Raw genomic sequence first — 18,486 nt, 5'->3', positions numbered from 1 at the left:
AATGGTTTTAGTCCAAGCTTCCTTATGCCTTCCACATCTATTCATTTGAAATCAGAGTTTCTTTCAGGGACAGGACATTCCTATAGGTAAATAGCCCTTGTTCGCATTTGATAAGTGACAACAAAAAGTGGTCTGCTATGGGACTATCAATGGTACAAATTCAGGTATTGGACTACCCAATTATCATTGCTATATGACTGGTTGTTTAAGGATAGAAATGACGCACCGTGCAATTGGAATTGGAAGGGTGGAGCATCCTTGCCACTGGTCACCAAGTTAGTACCCAACTGTTGGGGCAGGCACTAAAATCAATAGGGTGGAAAGTGTGTGTGTGTGTGTGTGTGACCCATGAAACACCATTCTGGCAATGGACCCGGTTGAAACAGGTCAGTTTGCTGGGTAGGGAAAAACATCTTGAACATACAGTAAGCAACTCACCAATTTATTGAATTTCAAACTACTAGGAGGGAGCCTGCCATCCAACTGCCAGTAGAGAACCCAAACGCATTCCAACTCACCAAAAGAATCTTTACCTAACTTTCTTTGTCATACATACTAGGTTTCTGATATGTATGACAGCGAATGTTGTTGAAGGATTCTCATTCCATGAGCATCTGTTTAACAGTAGGTTCTGGCATGGGGACACTCGGTATATCAAGGGGCAGCGATGTTTGGAGCTCAAAACACATGAAATCTTCCACTGAATTATCCGAAGAGTATGACTTGCATAAAAAAGTGGTATTACTACTGCTAAGACATGAACTGAACTGCCACAAAAAGCCTGTAAGTGTAGTCTCAGAATGTAGACCATTTAAGACTAAGTTAACTATAAACCCCCTGGTGGATAGGAAATGTATCTTACATACACAGCGCACCCCTATAAATAATGCCCCAGATAGACTACATGAAGGTAAAATGGCTTAGAAATTTAACACTGAAACATTGCATCCTTAGACCGTTGTGACTGCCATGAATCCAAAGTAGCTGTTTTTACTCTGGTAGTCTCTTCAGTACAGATACAATCGTAGAAATTATTTTACACCTGAGTGACTTTGGAAGATGAGTGGGCTCCAGCCCTCTCAGTATTTTAGGTGCCATGCTGACAGAGTAGACATTTCATATAACCTGGTCATGTGAAGTGACTCTCATCCATTAAACTTCATAGTAAGTCTCCCGGAGGACGTTATTTGGCACCCATTATTCTGAGAGCTGAGGAACTCTGGGAGTAATTGTGGAACTGGGCTGCCCCAACCACACAGGAATGCTGGGGTTCCTAGTAGCTGAATGCAGTATTGCAAAGTATTGGACATGACTTCCTGCCCCACCAGTGCGAGAATGGCTACAGGGAATGGATAGATGCACAGTACTAGGGGAAATACTTCACAAGCAGTTGTCCCTTAAACATACTAAAATGTCTCGCACTGCATAGCCCACTTTGGTCTTATGTATTTACGCATAAAACGTGAAACAGGAAAGATTTAATGACTTACTGCGTATAATTGAAGGCATAGTTGGCTATTTTTATTCATGTGACATTATGAAACATGTTAACATTGCATGCTACTGTTATTGTATTATAAAAAGTAAAAAACAATATAAAGATTTATTTGAAAAAAAAACCTCAGCTTTGTTAAAGTATTGAATGTGTGTTCAGCGATTATACTTTTCATGTGTAAAATATTCCCTAATGCATTATAATGGGGGTTGAAGGATACAAACAATCAAATGATAGTAACACTAAAATTCTCCTTTGGGCTAATTCCAACACTATTCGAAAATGTGTCAATCCAATGGGTGAGTGTCCTGAGCCAAAGAAGACAAGGCTGGGGATGGAGGAGCCTGACCCATAGCCCCCTATTTGTGCATATTGTGTGTTATTTTAAAAACCACTAAAGGTATTGTCTTACATCAGACCTAAAGATGTGGGTTGTGTCGCACAGGATGAGCTTTGAAAGACCACGCTCTCCAAGATTAGAATGCTTTTGAGCAATAATGCCTATCTTCTACATCTGTTTAAGGACATTGTGTTATGTACTATTTTAAGTGGATTCTAAAATGGTTCCAGTCATGTGACTTCTTTTATAAGTCCATTTGCCATTAAGTTCAGTTGAGTTTGCTGGGATTTGATCCACTATCAATGATTTACAATACTCAATTTGTGCCATGGTTGCGGTTTGTGGCCACCAACACTCATTTTCGTCTATCTCCTATCAGACAGTGCAAGCTGCCTGGTTGTGAAAGACCTATTGTGGGCTTAAAGCCCACCCACTGCTTACCCACTGGTAGGCTTTCTTGTCACTTTTATTTTTGGATTTTCTTCTATCTTGGCCCGATTGTGTTGGTCCCTCTTCTGGAGCATAGACACCTTGCCTTCCTTTTGCTGGGCTGACTTCTATCCTTCCACTATTCACATTTGAGGAACTACTTTTTTCTTTTTGGTTTAGGATGGCATGAGAGTTCATCTTTTTCAGCTCTCTCCCTCCTGTGCTTTTCCCCACCATACCTCTTGCCCCGGTGCTATGTTTCTCGCTGTACCTCATGTGCTTCCCTCTGCCACCCTCTCCATGTCGCTCTATCAGTCTGTGCTTCCCCAAGCCCTCTTTGCTGCTATCTCCATTGTTAGCTTCTCCCACCTTCCCCTAAGCTCTGTGATGCCCTCTCTCTTGTGTGCTTTCCCCCATGCTACAGCTCCTTTTCCTCTCTTAAAACACTGTATTGGCAAAGCCAATAGGTTTAAAAGGCAAGACCTATAGGTTTTGCCTATGCTTGTTAAAGATGTTGTTCTCCTCATGACCCAGAGCAAGAGAGAAAGACAGAAAATGGAACAAGGAGGAGGAAGGGAAAGATAGGAAAACTGACAAAAGGAGACAGCACAAATGAAAAAGAAAATGTAAGGTTGAGATAAAGGGACAGGAAGTGTAGGTCGGTATAAGAAAGAGGCGTGAGGTGGAAGCAAGACCAGTCAGTCTTAATTAGCACTGGGTGACCTCAGCATCAGCAACCCCAGTGTTGGTTCCAAAGAACAACGTAGGGTTCCTTAACTTTTAAACTCTGCGGTCAAAATGGGCGCAAACTGAGGGGCACAAGGTGCCCATACCTTTTTAATTTAAGGAAAAGAGTTCCCCTTCTTTTTGGGAAAAGACAACCGCCTGAAATGGAAAATTCCCAGAGCTGAAATGCTTCAGCTGAAGTGTAAGGCAGAGTCTTCTGTGCTGTGAAACCCAGGGAAGGGCAGACTGCTAAATATGCCTTCTTGCCAGGAAGCCTGTTTTCCGGTAAGAATGTGGATGTGCAGAACTGATCAGTCTGCAAATGTAAAGGGTGCTTGGAAGCCAGTATTGGCTTTAATTGGTGGAATTACTTAAAGCTTCCTGATAAAACCTTTATTCTTTTTGAGTGGTATTGCAAGGAAGCTACCAGCTAAGCTATGAACTTTGTGTTTTTAAAGGCCATTTATAAAACAAATTAGTACTATATACAGTTTGTGTATTATTAAAATATATATTTTGGAAGCACTTTTTTTAAATCTTAAAACTTGTTGTGTATTCTGTAGCAGCCTATATGATACCGTGTGTAATGCAAATTTAAGATAATGACTTGCATATTCACAGATATTCTGTCCCAGACCGGGACCTGGAAGCACTAATCATAAACTAGTCACTATCCTCCACTTGAGCGACCAAGATTCAATTCTGTCATTCTCTGGTTAGAGACACAGACCTCTGCAATGCATTAACTAGCCAATGATTCATAATCTACAGTAGTGCTTTTCCCACTGATTAGTTTAGCTTGCATTTATTTTTCATTTAAGCCGGACGTTATTTTATAGGTAGTTACGGCGACTTTCGAACAAAAAGTTACAAAATATTTTGTTTTATAGCCACGGTTTGGGTTTGACCCCGCCCCCACACTCACGCACTCTGCCCCCATTCTGCGCAACATCACAGTGCCCATACTTTTTAAAATGATTTTTGGCCACTGTTTAAACCAAGTCATCACTGATGTCTGGATTGAACGATCCAAGCGCCATCTGCATGGGGAGTGTCACCGTATAAATTCTGATCTTGGATCGGCGTGTGGCCACTTGCTCAGATTTAGTTTTGACAATGTTTACTTTGGCCTTGCAGCACCATCACTTGCGTCAGAGCCGAATGCGCAGGCGCGCGACGACGACGTTTTCATCGGAGACGCAGACGACGAGCCAGACGCTATTCCAAGTTATCCTTCTGCTGGGGAAAGGGCGGATCAGGACTACAGAAGGTAATGAATGGCTGCTCACCGCCAGCTACCGCTGCTTGACGAGGAAGGGAAAACAAAGCACACTGTGATAAAGCGTGTGATTAATCTGTGTTATAATTAAATGTACAAAATGCTTCCGAGTCAGCGAACACATGCGGCATAACAACTACAGACAAACGAGACACCCATAATGTGTTTATTCCACAGCTGCCAAATTGCTTATGTACCATCACCCCGCACCAAGGTCACTCTGCCAGGACCATGGTGGTGTTCCACATTTATCACGTTCAAATGATGATCGCGCGTTCATGAAAGGTTTCCAGTTATTTGTTTTTTTGCATTTCTTATACTACACACAGCCACATTGACGATATTTGAACCAAGTACAGCTTTTAGGCCATAGGTTCTTAAGCAAACGCTCTAACTGGAGGAGAAAATGCCTCCCACCATGTAAAGAAAAGTAAACAACAAAAGGTGACGAGTAAAATGCTTGCAAAAGTCTCAGCCACCAGTTCTTCGGTGCACCATTCCAGCCCATCGTTTCTTTGCCCACTGCACCACTCCATACAGGGAGCAGTGGTATGCTAATTAACCTTGGCCCTGCTGCCATAGGAGCCAGTTCGCCTAAACTACCAGGCCACACCCCCGCCGATGGGGAATGGTTCGTCCATTCCACCATTTTCTCTGCTAGATTGTGGATTTCCCTACCAGCTGGCTTGAAATCCATTGAAAACGTCAGTAGATTTAAGACACAGATGATCAACATGCCTGTTGTAATGACTGATAAACAGGTTGCTTCAGTGACTGAAGACTGTGCAAGCGATTCTCAATACAAAAATCAGCTCTTCTCATTGGCTGTATTTGGGCAGGAATGGTTGTCTGCTAACTCCTTGTTTCAGTGCATCTGGTCGACATTATATAGATATTTTGGTGTGACTATGACAGCAGCGAGAGCACCCACTCATCCCTGGAGTTTCTGAGCGGACACTAGACCTGAACCTGAAAAGCACGTGCACGATAGAACAAAGCAGCCCATATGAGCAGAACACACCTGTCTAGAGTACTTGGGAGTTGCTGAACAGTTCTGGATTGATGGTGGCTGAACTCCTGCACCCACCAGCTTCTTTCAAACACACTGGAGGCCAGGGCTTAAGATAATCATTAGACAGGAAAGGGAATGACTGCTATGGTTCCTAGTGGGGGCAACTGCAGACTGCCCCCGGGCCGTTTCTGCAGACAGCAAAGGGTGGGGGGGGTCTCAGTTGTTCTCAGTCAAGGTAATGAGGTGCGAGTGCACAGTGTAAAAATGATGGGATAGACGACAGAAAGGACTTTTGAAAATGCTATGTTGCCCAAGAGGCCCAGGAATCCCCCAGTGCAGCTAGTAATGGGTCTTGGGGAAACAGAAAGACTCGGACCGAGAAGCAACGTGGAGGAGAGGTGGCCTGCATGCTCCAGAAGTTCAGTGGCTGATTGTTAGGGGCAACAATCTCTCCTTCATGTAAGCCTTACTGAGATACCACCTTTTGCCTGCAACTGGATTTCTATCTTATCACCTCAACATCCATTCTTGTACAACCAGGTGGTCTGCTCATCCTTCAAGAGCTTTGCCCTGGGCGAAGAGCAGTGCATGCACTCCCATTGACCAAGCTACCTGCTTTTGCAAATGGATGTGATGCTTTGGAAGGATCATTTTTGCAGTGCTAATACTTTTTACCTAGTTGCCCAAGATCACACACAAAACTGTGTCCTAGTGGACCCAAACTCCAATCATAGATGTCTACTGTCGACCACTTCTTCTTACTTCTGATCACATTTTATATACCTCCCATGGCAGATACTAATTGTGATCTCTGAAGATTTCACCTTCAGCACTCCACATCCCAATTGTGGCTCAAACCGAGTACCTCATCAAACATGGAAATTAGAAACCCCCTCCCTCTTTGACATCAGCGGCTCTAAGTAAGATCTTGTAGCCTCCTCACAAATTCAAAACTGAACTATGGGATGAAATAAAGTCAGACAGTGCCTTTGGTCATTAGAACTCGAAATCTGAGTTAGACTGAAAAAATGACCAACATTGATATCCTGGCGCCATCTCCATAACTCTTGGGACAAGAATAGAGAGAAAATCAAAATAGATTGCCTGAGAGCACTCTCACTCCCTTATAGAAGGCCACAATTAAGTGAAGGATCTCGAGAACCACTCCACATGATTCAAAATTTCACTCAGTCATTGGCAAACATAGGCATGACCAGATCAAATACAGATGGACTTTGCCATTCAATATTCTTTGAATATATTTTATTTGAAAGTTTTATATACCACATAGGTAACCCAGGTTATCAGAGCGCTGTACAGTAAACAACAATATTCTACCTAAGGCAGTAGTTACATCGATTCTAAAGTTACATACCACATGTTCCATCGTCGAAAACATATATGATATTTTCTGTGTATAAGTTAAAAAATGTGTTATGTACCATAAAACCCAAGTGGTTAGTCTTTGGTTGTTAGAGGATATCGGCTCTGTTATGAGGCAAGATCAGTGTTTCTTTGGCTTTACAATGTCAGGGAGAGCATTTGTAATATTAGATTCTGTGTTTGAATCTCTGTTTGATATTTCGAGGAGTGGTGTGCGGTTGAGCTGGAGTCTGTGTTGTGGGAGAAAGTCTCAGTGTGTTGTGGGAGAAAGTCTCAGTTCCCATTTATGCCTACGTGCCTTTTGAGCAATTCTTTAACACTTTTGAAGTTGGTTTTCAACAGGGTAGTGCAAATCTCTGATGGCAGGAATTTCCAGATTCTGGGTGCACTACCAGAGAACTAGTGAGCTTGATATTTCCTTCTTGAAACAGGACTGAGCCAGTAATAGTCAGTCTGTAATTAGTAGGGTGCAGGACTTTCCTGCCTGTGATAGTTTTTTTATAGGTATTTAATGATAGGTATTTCAGTGTACCCCTATGGAGAGCTTTCTTTGTGATACAGGTTGTTTTAAAAATGCATCTTGCTTCTATCTGGAGCCATCCAAGCTTCTTTACAATGGGTATGATGTGCTTGTATCAACATTCGCCTGTTATGAATCTGACTGCTGTATTAATGGTGGCCAAATGAACTTTCGGTGTGCCTGTGAGAGTTGCATTGCCATAGTCCTCTCTAGAGAGTACCAGGGATTGCACTATGTTTTTGAGGTCCTCTTCCAGGATGGAAGGCTTGCCATTTTTTAGTAGCTTGAGTTTGTACAAGCCATAATTTCTTGCTGTGGAGTTGGTGTCATACTCAGGTTTTTGTCTCTGGTAATTCCCAGTGATTTAGCACTGCTGATTATTGCGAGACTGCTGTTAAGAGCATCTAAGGTAGTAATTCGTTCTTAGATTGGCGAGTCTGTCCTTGGGGGCGTAATAGGAGGAATTCTGTCTTCAGGTCTTTGAGTAGCTTGCCAGTGTCAAAACTTCATTAGTGTCAAGTTTAGGTGAAGGATGTCCCTGACGGAGGAGATTTTTAGGTAGAGTTGAGCATCATCTGCAAGTAGGTGGCATGCAAGATTGGTATGTTGTAGAATTTCATTCAGGGGTTCCATGTCAAGATTGAAGAGGATAGTTGATACAACTTAACCATGGGGGACTCTTTGCTGTATTGGGGATGGATTAGAGAATGCACCTTTCATTTTGATTAGTTGTGAACAGTTGAGGTAAGAGGTGAACAGGTTCAAAACTATACCTCCTATCCCCACAAGTTATTTTAGGATAATTATGAGCTTTTCGTGTTTGACTGTGTTGAACACTACTGGTAGGTCAAGAAGTATAAGCAGGCAGGCGTTGCTTGTATCCATCATTCTAAAAATGTTGTCTGTGACTTTGTTCCCATTCTGTATCTTTTCCTGAAGCTTCACTGTAGGATGTAGAGTAGGTTGCAGTTTTGTATGTGTTGGCTGAGCTGTGCCAGTAAACTTTTTTTGAGTGCCTTTCCCAGGAAGGACTGGTTGGTTACAGGGTGAAAGTTGTGCAGATTTTCAGGATTGGTTCCTGGGTTCTTGAGGAATAGCATAACCTGTCCTATTTTTAAGCAGTCTGGGTTTTACCTATGGGATAGTGAGGTACAAATAATAATTTTACTCCAAAGTGGTGCAAGGAGAGGGCTGAGCTCCTTGACTAGGGTTGAGGGTGGTAGGTCCACAACGTGGGTTCCGAATTCTTGCCATGTTGCATTGTTTTTCAGAGGTTGGGTTGGATGTGTATTTAGACTTAGTTTGCCTTGGAACTTTGTCAGTTGCAGCACTGTGCCTGGAGTCCCGTTGATTTTGTGTTTGTAGTTCTGAAAGAGTTCATTCTTCCTAGTTTTGTCTGTGAACAGTTGTGCGAAGTCTCCACATTGTTTCACTGTGAATGTTGAGTTCTTATTGATGCTGTGGAATGTTATGCTAAATTAGACATTTTACTTATAAAGTGAAAGCTCTGAAAACTCTTGGTAACACCATACTCACAGAGGGAACAACTGATGATGGAGCACCATCATTTGAACTGGGAGCAACTAGAGAGGAAAATCCAACAAACCAGTTGGAGAATTTCACAGCTGATCTTAGGAGAGAGGCTAAGAAAAGATCTAACGGCTGTAGTGATGGAGACTGATTTCTGCAGTGTTAACTTCTGCTTTGTGATTACTCCAACCACTTCTCCTGCCCACAGTTGAGGTGGTTGCAGAGGGGTAGGGGTTTGGCGAATTGGAGACAAGGTTATAGTGAGCTCCAGCCACAATCTTGTACCAGACAGGCCTCTCATTTTACTGCAAGTGAAATCGACCTGCTCCGCCTCTGAGTTGGGCCAATAGGGCTTGGTGTGTCTAGCACAAAAGGAACCCTTTAATGTTCCTGTTTCTCTGACATAATGATGGCAGACCTGATTGCATGTCATCTGGGATGTTACTCCTTAGGTGGTAGTCATTTACTGTGCTGGAAAAAAAAATTCTCACTCTTTCTTTGCATTCATTGTTTTGAGCAGTGTTAATTCATGGTCGGATAACTACAGTTCCATTAACAATTTATTTCATGGTTTTCTTTTATGGGTTTTATAAGGGATGGGGTTTCAGTTCCTTGTTTTCAACCAACTCTAATTACTATGACTTATAATGGATAGGTCACTGTAAGGAAATGGCTCCCTGTTGCAGTTACCCCCCACTTTTTGCCTGATACTGATGCTGACTTGACTGAGAAGTGTGCTGGGATCCTGCTAACCAGGCCCCAGCACCAGAGTTCTTTCACTAAAAATGTACCATTGTTTCCACAATTGGCACACCTCTGGCACACAGATAAGTCCCTTGTAAAAGGTACCATCGGTACCAAAAGCCCTGTGACCAGGGAAGATCTCTAAGGGCTGCAGCATGTGTTTTGCCACCCTTAGAGACCCCTCACCTAACACATGCACACTGCCATTGTAGATTGTGTGTTGGTGGTGGGGAGAAAAAGGCAAAGTCGACATGGCATCCCCCTCAGGATGCCATGCCCACAAAATACTGCCTGTGGCATAGGTAAGTCACCCCTCTAGCAGGCCTTACAGCCCTAAGGCAGGGTGCACTATACCACAGGTGAGGGCATAGCTGCATGAGCAATATGCCCCTACAGTGTCTAAGTCTATTCTTAGACATTGTAAGTACAGTGTGGCCATATTAAGTATATGGTCTGGGAGTTTGTCAAAAACGAACTCCACAGCTCCATAATGGCTACACTGAATACTGGGAAGTTTGGTATCAAACTTCTCAGAATAATAAACCCACACTGATGCCAGTGTTTGATTTATTAAAAAATGCACACAGAGGGCATCTTAGAGATAACCCCTGTATTTGACCCAGTCCTTCAGTGCAGGACTGACTGGTCTGTGCCAGCTTGCTGCTGAGCGACGAGTTTCTGACCCCCTGGGGTGAGAGCCTTTGTGCTGTCTGAGGACAGAAACAAAGCCTGCACTGTGCTTCACACCTCCCCCCTGCAGGAACTGTAACACCTAGCAGTGAGCCTCAAAGGCTCAGGCTTCGTGTTACAATGCCCCACGGCACTCCAGCTAGTGGAGATGCCCGCCCCCTGAACACAGCTCCCACTTTTGGCGGCAAGTCCACGGGAGATAATGAGAAAAACAAGGAGTCACCCCCCACCAGTCAGGACAGCCCCTAAGGTGTCCTGAGCTGAGGTGACCCCTGCCTTTAGAAATCCTCCATCTTGGTTTTGGAGGATCCCCAAATAGGATTAGGGATGTGCCCCCCTCCCCACAGGCAGGAGGCACAAAGAGGGTGTAGCCACCCTCAAGGGCCGTAGCCATTGGCTACTGCCCTCCCAGACCTAAACACACCCCTAAATTCATATTTAGGGGCTCCCCGGAACCCAGGGAATCAAATTCCTGCAACCTTAACAAGAAGGACTGCTGACCTGAAGCCCTGCAGTGAAGACGGAGACAACAACTGCTTTGGCCCCAGCCCTATCGGCCTGTCTCCCAACTTCGAAGAAAATTGCAACAGCGACGCATCCAACAGGGACCAGCGACCTCTGAAGCCTCAGAGGACTGCCCTGCAACCAAGGACCAAGAAACTCCCTTGAACAGCGGCCCTTTTCAACAATCTGCAACTTTCTTGCAACAAAGAAACAACTTTAAAGACTTCACGTTTCCTGCCGGAAGCGTGAGACTTTCCACTCTGCACCCGACGCCCCTGGCTCGACCTGCCGAAAACTGACACTTCAGGGAGGACTCCCCGGCGACTGCGAGCCCGTGAGTAGCCAGAGACGACCCCCCTGAGCCCCCACAGCGATGCCTGCAGAGGAAATCCAGAGGCTCCCCCTGACCGCGACTGCCTTTAACAAGGGACACGACGCCTGGAACCAACACTGCACTGCAGCCCCCAGGACCTGAAGGAACCGAACTCCAGTGCAGGAGCGACCCCCCCAGGCAACCCTCTGCCTAGCCCAGGTGGTGGCTACCCCGAGGAGCCCCCCCTATGCCTGCCTGCATTGTTGAAGAGACCTCCGGGTCTCCCCCATTACTTCCTATCTAAAATCCGACGCCTGTTGGCACTCTGCACCCGGCCGCCCCTGTGCCGCTGAGGGTGTACTTTCTGTGCCTGCTTGTCTCCACCCCCCCCCCCCCCCCGGTGCCCCAGAAAATCCCCCTCCTCCGAGGACACGGGTATTTACCTGCTGGCAGACTGGAACCGGGGCACCCCTGTTCTTTATTGAAGCCTATGTGTTTTGGGCACCTCTTCGACCTCTGCACCTGACCGGCCCTGAGCTGCTGGTGTGGTAACTTTGGGGTTGCCTTGAACCCCCAACTGTGGGCTACCTTGGACCCAACTTTGAGACTTGTAAGTGTTTTACTTACCTGCAAACTTAACCTTTACTTACCTCCCTCAGGAACTGTTGATTTTTGCACAGTGTCCACTTTTAAAATAGCTTATTGCCATTTTTACAAAGACTGTACATGATATTGTGATTATTCAAAGTTCCTAGAGGACCTAAGTGAAATACCTTTCATTTGAAGTATTACTTGTCAATCTTGAACCTGTGGTTCTTAAAATAAACTAAGAAAATATATTTTTCTATATAAAAACCTGTTGGCCTGGAGTAAGTCTTTGAGTGTGTGTTCCTCACTTATTGCCTGTGCGTGTACAAGAAATGCTTAACACTACCCTCTGATAAGCTTACTGCTCGACCACACTATCCACAAAATAGAGCATTAGAATTATCTCTTTTTGCCACTATCTTACCTCTAAGGGGAACCCTTGGACTCTGTGCACACTATTCCTTACTTTGAAATAGTATATACAGAGCCAACTTCCTACAATCACTTCTGCAGAAGCTGATGTAGGAACATTCCCAGTGAACCTAGTAGCAACTTCCTTGGAAGTATGGAGCCCATAAGTCATTAGGAAATATTCAGATTATCTCTTCCAAAGCCAAGGAGTTGACTTCTCCCAATCCCAAAGTTAAGCTTTAGTGTTTCCTGTTAGAAAAGAATGACATAATTGCTGTTAAAAAACCCCATTTAAAGAGCAGCAATAAATCAGTTTCAATCATAACAGTCAGCCTTTAGCATTCCGCACCTTCACTACTACCAAGCAGAATAGTGTTACTCTCCTCTTTTAGTAGATTTCTAGAATTTAAAAACGTAACTAGAAATGAAGAGGAGGAAAGCAGATACCCTAAGATATCCAGTTGGCCGCCTCACTGGCTAATAACAATAGCCACTGGTTTGCAACAAAATAGGAGAAAACAAGTTTTTGAAGAACTTCATGGGTACTTCAGCAGGGTTTACCATAGGCTCCCTGACTGTTACCAGTTATTTCAGTTCCCCAGTAACGATCCCCACTCAGCAGCATTCTCCAGAATTTTGGAATGGAGATACTAAAGGTTACACCCCCATTCCCACCTCCAAGTGCCCCATACTTGTTCTCAAATTGACTATATTGTGGTTAGCAATGCATTAATGCATTCAGTTTCCCACTCTAGAAAAGACTGGATTGTCCACTATAGATGATGGGCTGTTCACCCGATTTCATTGAGAAGTGCAGTGCTGAGCTCTGATCAAACAGTACTTCATTCTTAATAGTACAGGAGAGGTAGGACTGAATGGAATTAGGGAAGCTTTTAAAGCGATCATACTATTTTACTCTGAAAGAAGAAACAAGTAGCAGGAGGAAGAACCTACTGTTAGATCTGTCAGTGTTAGAGCGGTCTTCCCCTAAACCTTTTGGCCTCACATTTTTGCTGTATCTTTTTGTTAGCCTTAGGACTCTGAGCACTTTACCAATGCTGACCAGTGCTATAGTGTATGTGCTTCTCCTTTAACCATGGTGGCATTGGTGTATCAACAATTGGCATACTTGATTTACTTGTAAGTCCCATGTAAAGTAATATACTATATAACCAGGGCCTGTAAATTAAATGCTACTAGTCTACCTGCAGCACTGATTGTGCCACCCAGTTAAGTAGTCCTTTAAGCATGTCTCAGGCCTGCAACTGCAGAGTCTCTGTGTGTGTGTGTAATTTCACTTCCACCTCAACTTGGTATGTAAAACCCTTTTCCAAGCCTTACACTCCCCTTTTATAACACATAAGTCACCCCTAAGTAAGGCCCTAGCTACCCACAGAGTAGGGTGCTATGTAAGCAAAAGACAGGACATGTACTTTTAACTTTTACATGTCCTGGTAGTGAAAACCCCCCAAAGTCGTTTTTTACTACACTGAGGCCTATTCCTCTAATAGGCCAGCATTGGGAATTCTTTAATATACTTTCAAGCTGTAATTCCTGATCAGAAAGGAGTAGTTACATCATGTTTCATATCATTGGAATGGTAATGATAAATCCTCTTTACTATTAAAATCAAACTAAACATTACTATTTTAGAATGCCATATGTAGAAAGTGGCCATTTCTCTTCTCTTACTACTCTGTGTGCCTTGTAGACTGTCTCCAATACATGTCTTTGGTGGGTGACAGCTACACTTAGTGCATTCCCTCTAGACAGCCACAAACACCGGAAGGTTAGGTGTGTCCGAGCACTCATCTGCATTCATCTCCATTCTGATGGGCCTTCCTGGGCAGGAAGGATGGAGGGGAACTGACACACTTGAACCAGAAAGTGCCTGTACCCACATAAAGCGCTGATTCTCTTCCCCCCCCCCCCCACTGGCAGTCTGGAGCCAGGGCTGCGAAAAAAGGACCTATATGCACTTCAAAGATCTTGTTTTGAAAATAACCCTTCTTCAAAGGCACATTTGGGTATAAGGACTGGTTCTTTGACCCCACTAAATCAGTATGCAACTGGACCTGGGAAGAACTCTGTCTGGAGTAAGGACTGCTGTGCTACAAGGATTGCCATGCTGCTATACTGCTTTCCAAGAAGGACTGTTCTCTGCCTTGATAAGCTACCCTGCTGCCCTCTGATCTTTGACCAGCTGAGGAAGGACTGGACACTCTCATCTGAGCCAGATCTGTACACTACTGGACCTGGGAAGAACTCTGTTTGGAGTAAGGATTGCTGTGCTACAAGGAGTGCAATGCTGCTGGACTGCTTTCCAAGAAGGACTGCTCTCTGCCTATGGACTGCAGTCCAGCCCGAACTGGTAGGCCAGGTCTTCCCTGGACTGGAAACAAGCATCCTGGGACCGTTTCAGGGTATCACCACTCCTCAGCCAGGCTAGCTTGTCTCCAGTGGCATGGGGAGCACGGGACCCACGTCTGGGCATACCCGTCCCACTTAGGGCAACAACTTTAAAAAGAACAAGTGATGGACGGAATGCTGAACAATGTCAAACATTCACCCTCTGTACACAGATCTGGGCCTAAATCCATTGTTTTTTTGCTACCTATGCCATTCCAGTTTGGACCCAGCCATAATCTGTCTTGACCCTGTTCCTCATAAGAACAGTCCAGCCCGAACTGCTAGGCCAGGTCTTCCCTGGACTGGAAACAAGTATCCTGGGACCGGTTTCGGGGTATCACCCCTCCTCAGGCAGGCTAGCTTGACTCCAGTGGCATGAGGAACACAGGACCCACATCTGGGCATACCCTTCCCTCTTAGGGCAACAACTGCAAAAAGAACAAGTGATGGACGGAATGTTGAACAATGTCAGACATTCACCCCCTGTACAGAGATCTGGACATAAATCCATCGTTTTCTTGCTACCCATGCCATTCCAGTTTGGACCCTGCCATATGCAAATCAGTCTTGGCCCTGTTCTCCATGCTCCAAGGTCCTGTCAGCATGTGCCAGGAAAAAAGAACTGAAGCAGCTATCACCTGCAGAGCATGATGGGATACGGGTGGGCCATAGTTTCTTAAAGGCACAGCCTCTATTTTTAACACTTGTCCTGCTCTCCTTCATCTCTACACTTTAAAAAAAAAAAAAGGGTTTGTGAACGAGATTTATGTTGTTTACAAAACCATCATTGATTTCTATGCATATACAATTCTCCTGGCCTCTATTAGAATGATTCTGTTAAATTGTGCCAATAACCATTGTTTCTATCTATACAGATTACTCCAGGGTCCTGGGTTGAATCATTGGGTTTGCCAATGCATTAGGTGTGGACACATCAGTGCCGTGAGAAAGAATTTTGGCATGACCAAGTGTCCTAATGGAGACACTCCAAACCACCCAGCTAAAGGCCTTTTCTGTGTTCTTAAATAGCAACACAGCCAGCACTGCTTTTTTTTCGAACAGGTGTTTTATTTGCCTGCATTAAACACCAAGGAACCCTCAAGAGGAAAGGATGAAGGCCGTGAAACACCAGCTACTAAAGTCTCAAGGGTAACTTCATGGAGATGGGCCCTACCTGGAATCAGACTGGAAAAAAAAACCAGGACAGATATAGATGGAGTGTCCTAGCTGATGCTCTATACCCTAGAAGAGATAGTAGGCATAAGTAAGTAAGTAAGTTCTATTTGCCTAATGTTACCATGGATCTGATGACCCTGGATGAAGCCAGAATGGTCGAGCAGAATGATATCAAGTAGAAGGAAGTCCAGATGATTTGTTCATATTCAAGAAATAATTTTGCGTGAACAATCAACAAGGTGATGTTCCTGTAAGATTGCCTTTATTTAAGGACCTCTGCAGGTTTGGGGATGAGCAGTAGGACAGCTTTGCCCATAGAGTTTATCACCATACCACTCTCTCCACAGGAGGTATACAAAGTTAATTTTAAAATTATGAGGTTGGAGACAAGTTTAAAAAAAAACTATACTCCCATAAGGGCATGGAGATTTGCTGATCTTGATGGCCTTTGCAGCAACTTTGGCAGCTGAGCAAGGAGCTTTAGTTTCTTCTTGCTGTCGGGTGACAGTCTAGAGCGGGTGCAGATTCTAAATAGGGTCCTTTTTCAGCATCTCTTGGGGATTCAGCGAAGTACAAGGACGTGATGTGATCACAGATATGTTTAATTTATCTTCTACTGAAGTTAATGGATTCCTTTTAGGTGACAGGATTCTGGGACATAGGATATCTCTACTTTCTGTTTCAGATGGTGTGCTAGAGATGAGCCTAAACTTATAACTCTGTTATATTCTGTTTTTGAGGAGCAGCAAAGTCATCTCTGTTTTGTTGGTAGATGTTAGAAGCAGGGTTTCTGGTTGTCAGAGTATGCACCCTGTACAAGCAGGAACCACCACTTCTAGTCAGGGTAAGCTAGATACACACATAGAGATAACCAGTGCTCACCCTTTGGTAACTTGGCACAGAGCTGGTAGGCTTATCTAAAGAGTCAATGTGTAAAGAATTTGTGCAAAACACACACACACACACACAATGAAAACACCACAAAAAGGACTCCACGTAGGTTTAGAAAAATAGTGAGTATTTATCTGAGTAAAATGAGACCAAAACAACAAAAATCCAAATAGTGCTTAGAAATCAATAGGGCTAAAAGATTACTTGAGTTTGTGCTAGACCAAGCTAAATCCAAAGTTCAGGCCGACTGTGATGGAGGGCAGGCCAGCTAGAGGATTCATGCACATCCCACTGAAAGAGTACTGTAGATAGAGCAAGCATCGACGTAAAGGAGCTGCGGAGGCGATGTGTTAGTTCTGATTCACGCAGTCAGGTTGATGCCTTGCTGTTGAACCTCACAGTCCGGTCCTGCCTCGGCTCAAACTCCGTTGAGATTAATTCAATGCGTCACCATCGAACGTCGGGTCGCATGTCGTTGTCACATCGGCAGTGCATTGGAAGGCACTGCATCGGTTCCAAGCGGCACAAAGGCTCGGTTGTGTCGGTGTTTGCAGAAAAGGCAGCTGCAAACCAACATCCAAGGCCCATGATTGGATTAGCAACTCAAGCAAGGGCAGGACTCACAGATGGCAGAGTCCAGCTGCAAAAGCATAGTTCCAGGCAGTTTTTGATGGCCCTGAGACTGCAAGAGAACAGGAGGCAAGCTCTTGGATTCACTCTGGACCAGATGAGAGGGTCCAGTCCTGCCTCAGCTGGGCAAAGATCAGCAGGCAGCAGGGTAGCTTATCAAGGCAGGGTCAAGACTGATTCGCATATGGCTGGGTCCAAACTGGAATGGCATGGATAGCAAAAACGAATGGATTTAGGCCTAGATCTCTGTACTAAGGGTGAATGTTTGACATTGTTCAGCATTCCGTCCATCACTTGTTCTTTTTGCAATAAGTCCATTCTTAGACATTTTAAGTGGAGTGTGGCCACATGGGCTGGGAGTTTGTCATTATGAACTCCACAGCCTCATGATGGCTTCACTGAAGGCGGAGAAGTTTGGTATCAAACCTCTCAGCACAAAACCCCCCCACTAATGCCAGTGTTTGATCTATTGTACAATGCACTCAGAGGGCATCTTAGAGATGCCCCCTGTATTTTAACCGACCCTTTAGTGTAATGCTGACCAGTCTGTGCCAACCTGCGACCAAAAGACAAGTTTCTGACCCCGTGGGGTGGGAGCCTTTGTGCTCTCTGGAGTCATAAACAAATCCTGCTCTGGGTGGAGGTGCTTCACACCTCCCTCCTGCAAAAACTGCAACACTTGGCAGTGAGCCCCAGATCAGGCCTTCTGTTGCCGTGCCCCAGGGCCTGCCCCCCAGACGAAGCCCCACTTTTGTCAACAAGTACGGCAGGAAAATTAGGAAAAAGAGGGAGGAGTGACCACTCCAGCTAGGACTACCCCTAAGGTGTCCAGAGCTGAAGTGACACCCCCCCTCCCTGCAGAATCCTCCATCTTGGTTTGGAGGACAGGGGACAATGGGGTTAGGAATTTGCCCCCCCACCACCAAAGGGAGTGGGCACTGAAAGGGTGTAGATACTCTGAGGGACAGTAGCCATTTGCTACTGCCCTCTGACCCCTGTTATGCCCCTAAATCTAGGATTTAAGGGCACCCCTGAACCTAGCTCACCAGATTCCTGTTGACCTCAATACAAGAAGAAAGAAGGACTGCTAAGCGAACCCCTCTCCCAACCTCCCCCCCCCCCCCCCCCCACCCCACCCCCAGCATTGAAGACTCCAGACGACAACTGACTTGGCCCCAGCCGTTCCAGCTTGTCAGCAGCTTCAAGGACTCTGCTACAAAAAGGCAACACATCCTGCAGGATCAACAACCTCTCCAAACCCACAGAGGACTGCCTGCCCACCAGAGGACCAAGTACTCCTGAGGACAGAGGCCCTGTCCACAAGAAACTCCTAGAAGGACTTCAGAACCGCCCCAGATCCGCGAGTCCGGCCCACAGCCCGTGTCCAGGTGGCCCACCGGTCCGGAGACAGTCCCC

General features: G+C 45.0%; 1 protein-coding gene across 6 annotated transcripts in view; it reads left to right on the top strand.

Annotated features, from left to right (window-relative positions):
* BRCA1 (BRCA1 DNA repair associated) overlaps positions 1-18,486 on the top strand; it is a 477,104-nt gene that overhangs the window by 306,476 nt on the left and 152,142 nt on the right. For all 6 annotated transcript variants that reach the window (XM_069237765.1, XM_069237766.1, XM_069237761.1 and 3 more), the window contains exon 13: positions 4,128-4,260. In XM_069237765.1, coding sequence (XP_069093866.1) covers positions 4,128-4,260 — 133 coding nt within the window. The remainder of the gene's footprint in view (positions 1-4,127; positions 4,261-18,486) is intronic.

This window comes from Pleurodeles waltl, chromosome 6 (genome assembly GCF_031143425.1).
Source record: "Pleurodeles waltl isolate 20211129_DDA chromosome 6, aPleWal1.hap1.20221129, whole genome shotgun sequence".
In the NCBI taxonomy this organism is placed as follows: domain Eukaryota; kingdom Metazoa; phylum Chordata; class Amphibia; order Caudata; family Salamandridae; genus Pleurodeles; species Pleurodeles waltl.
This window is presented reverse-complemented; position numbering and strand designations above follow the sequence as displayed.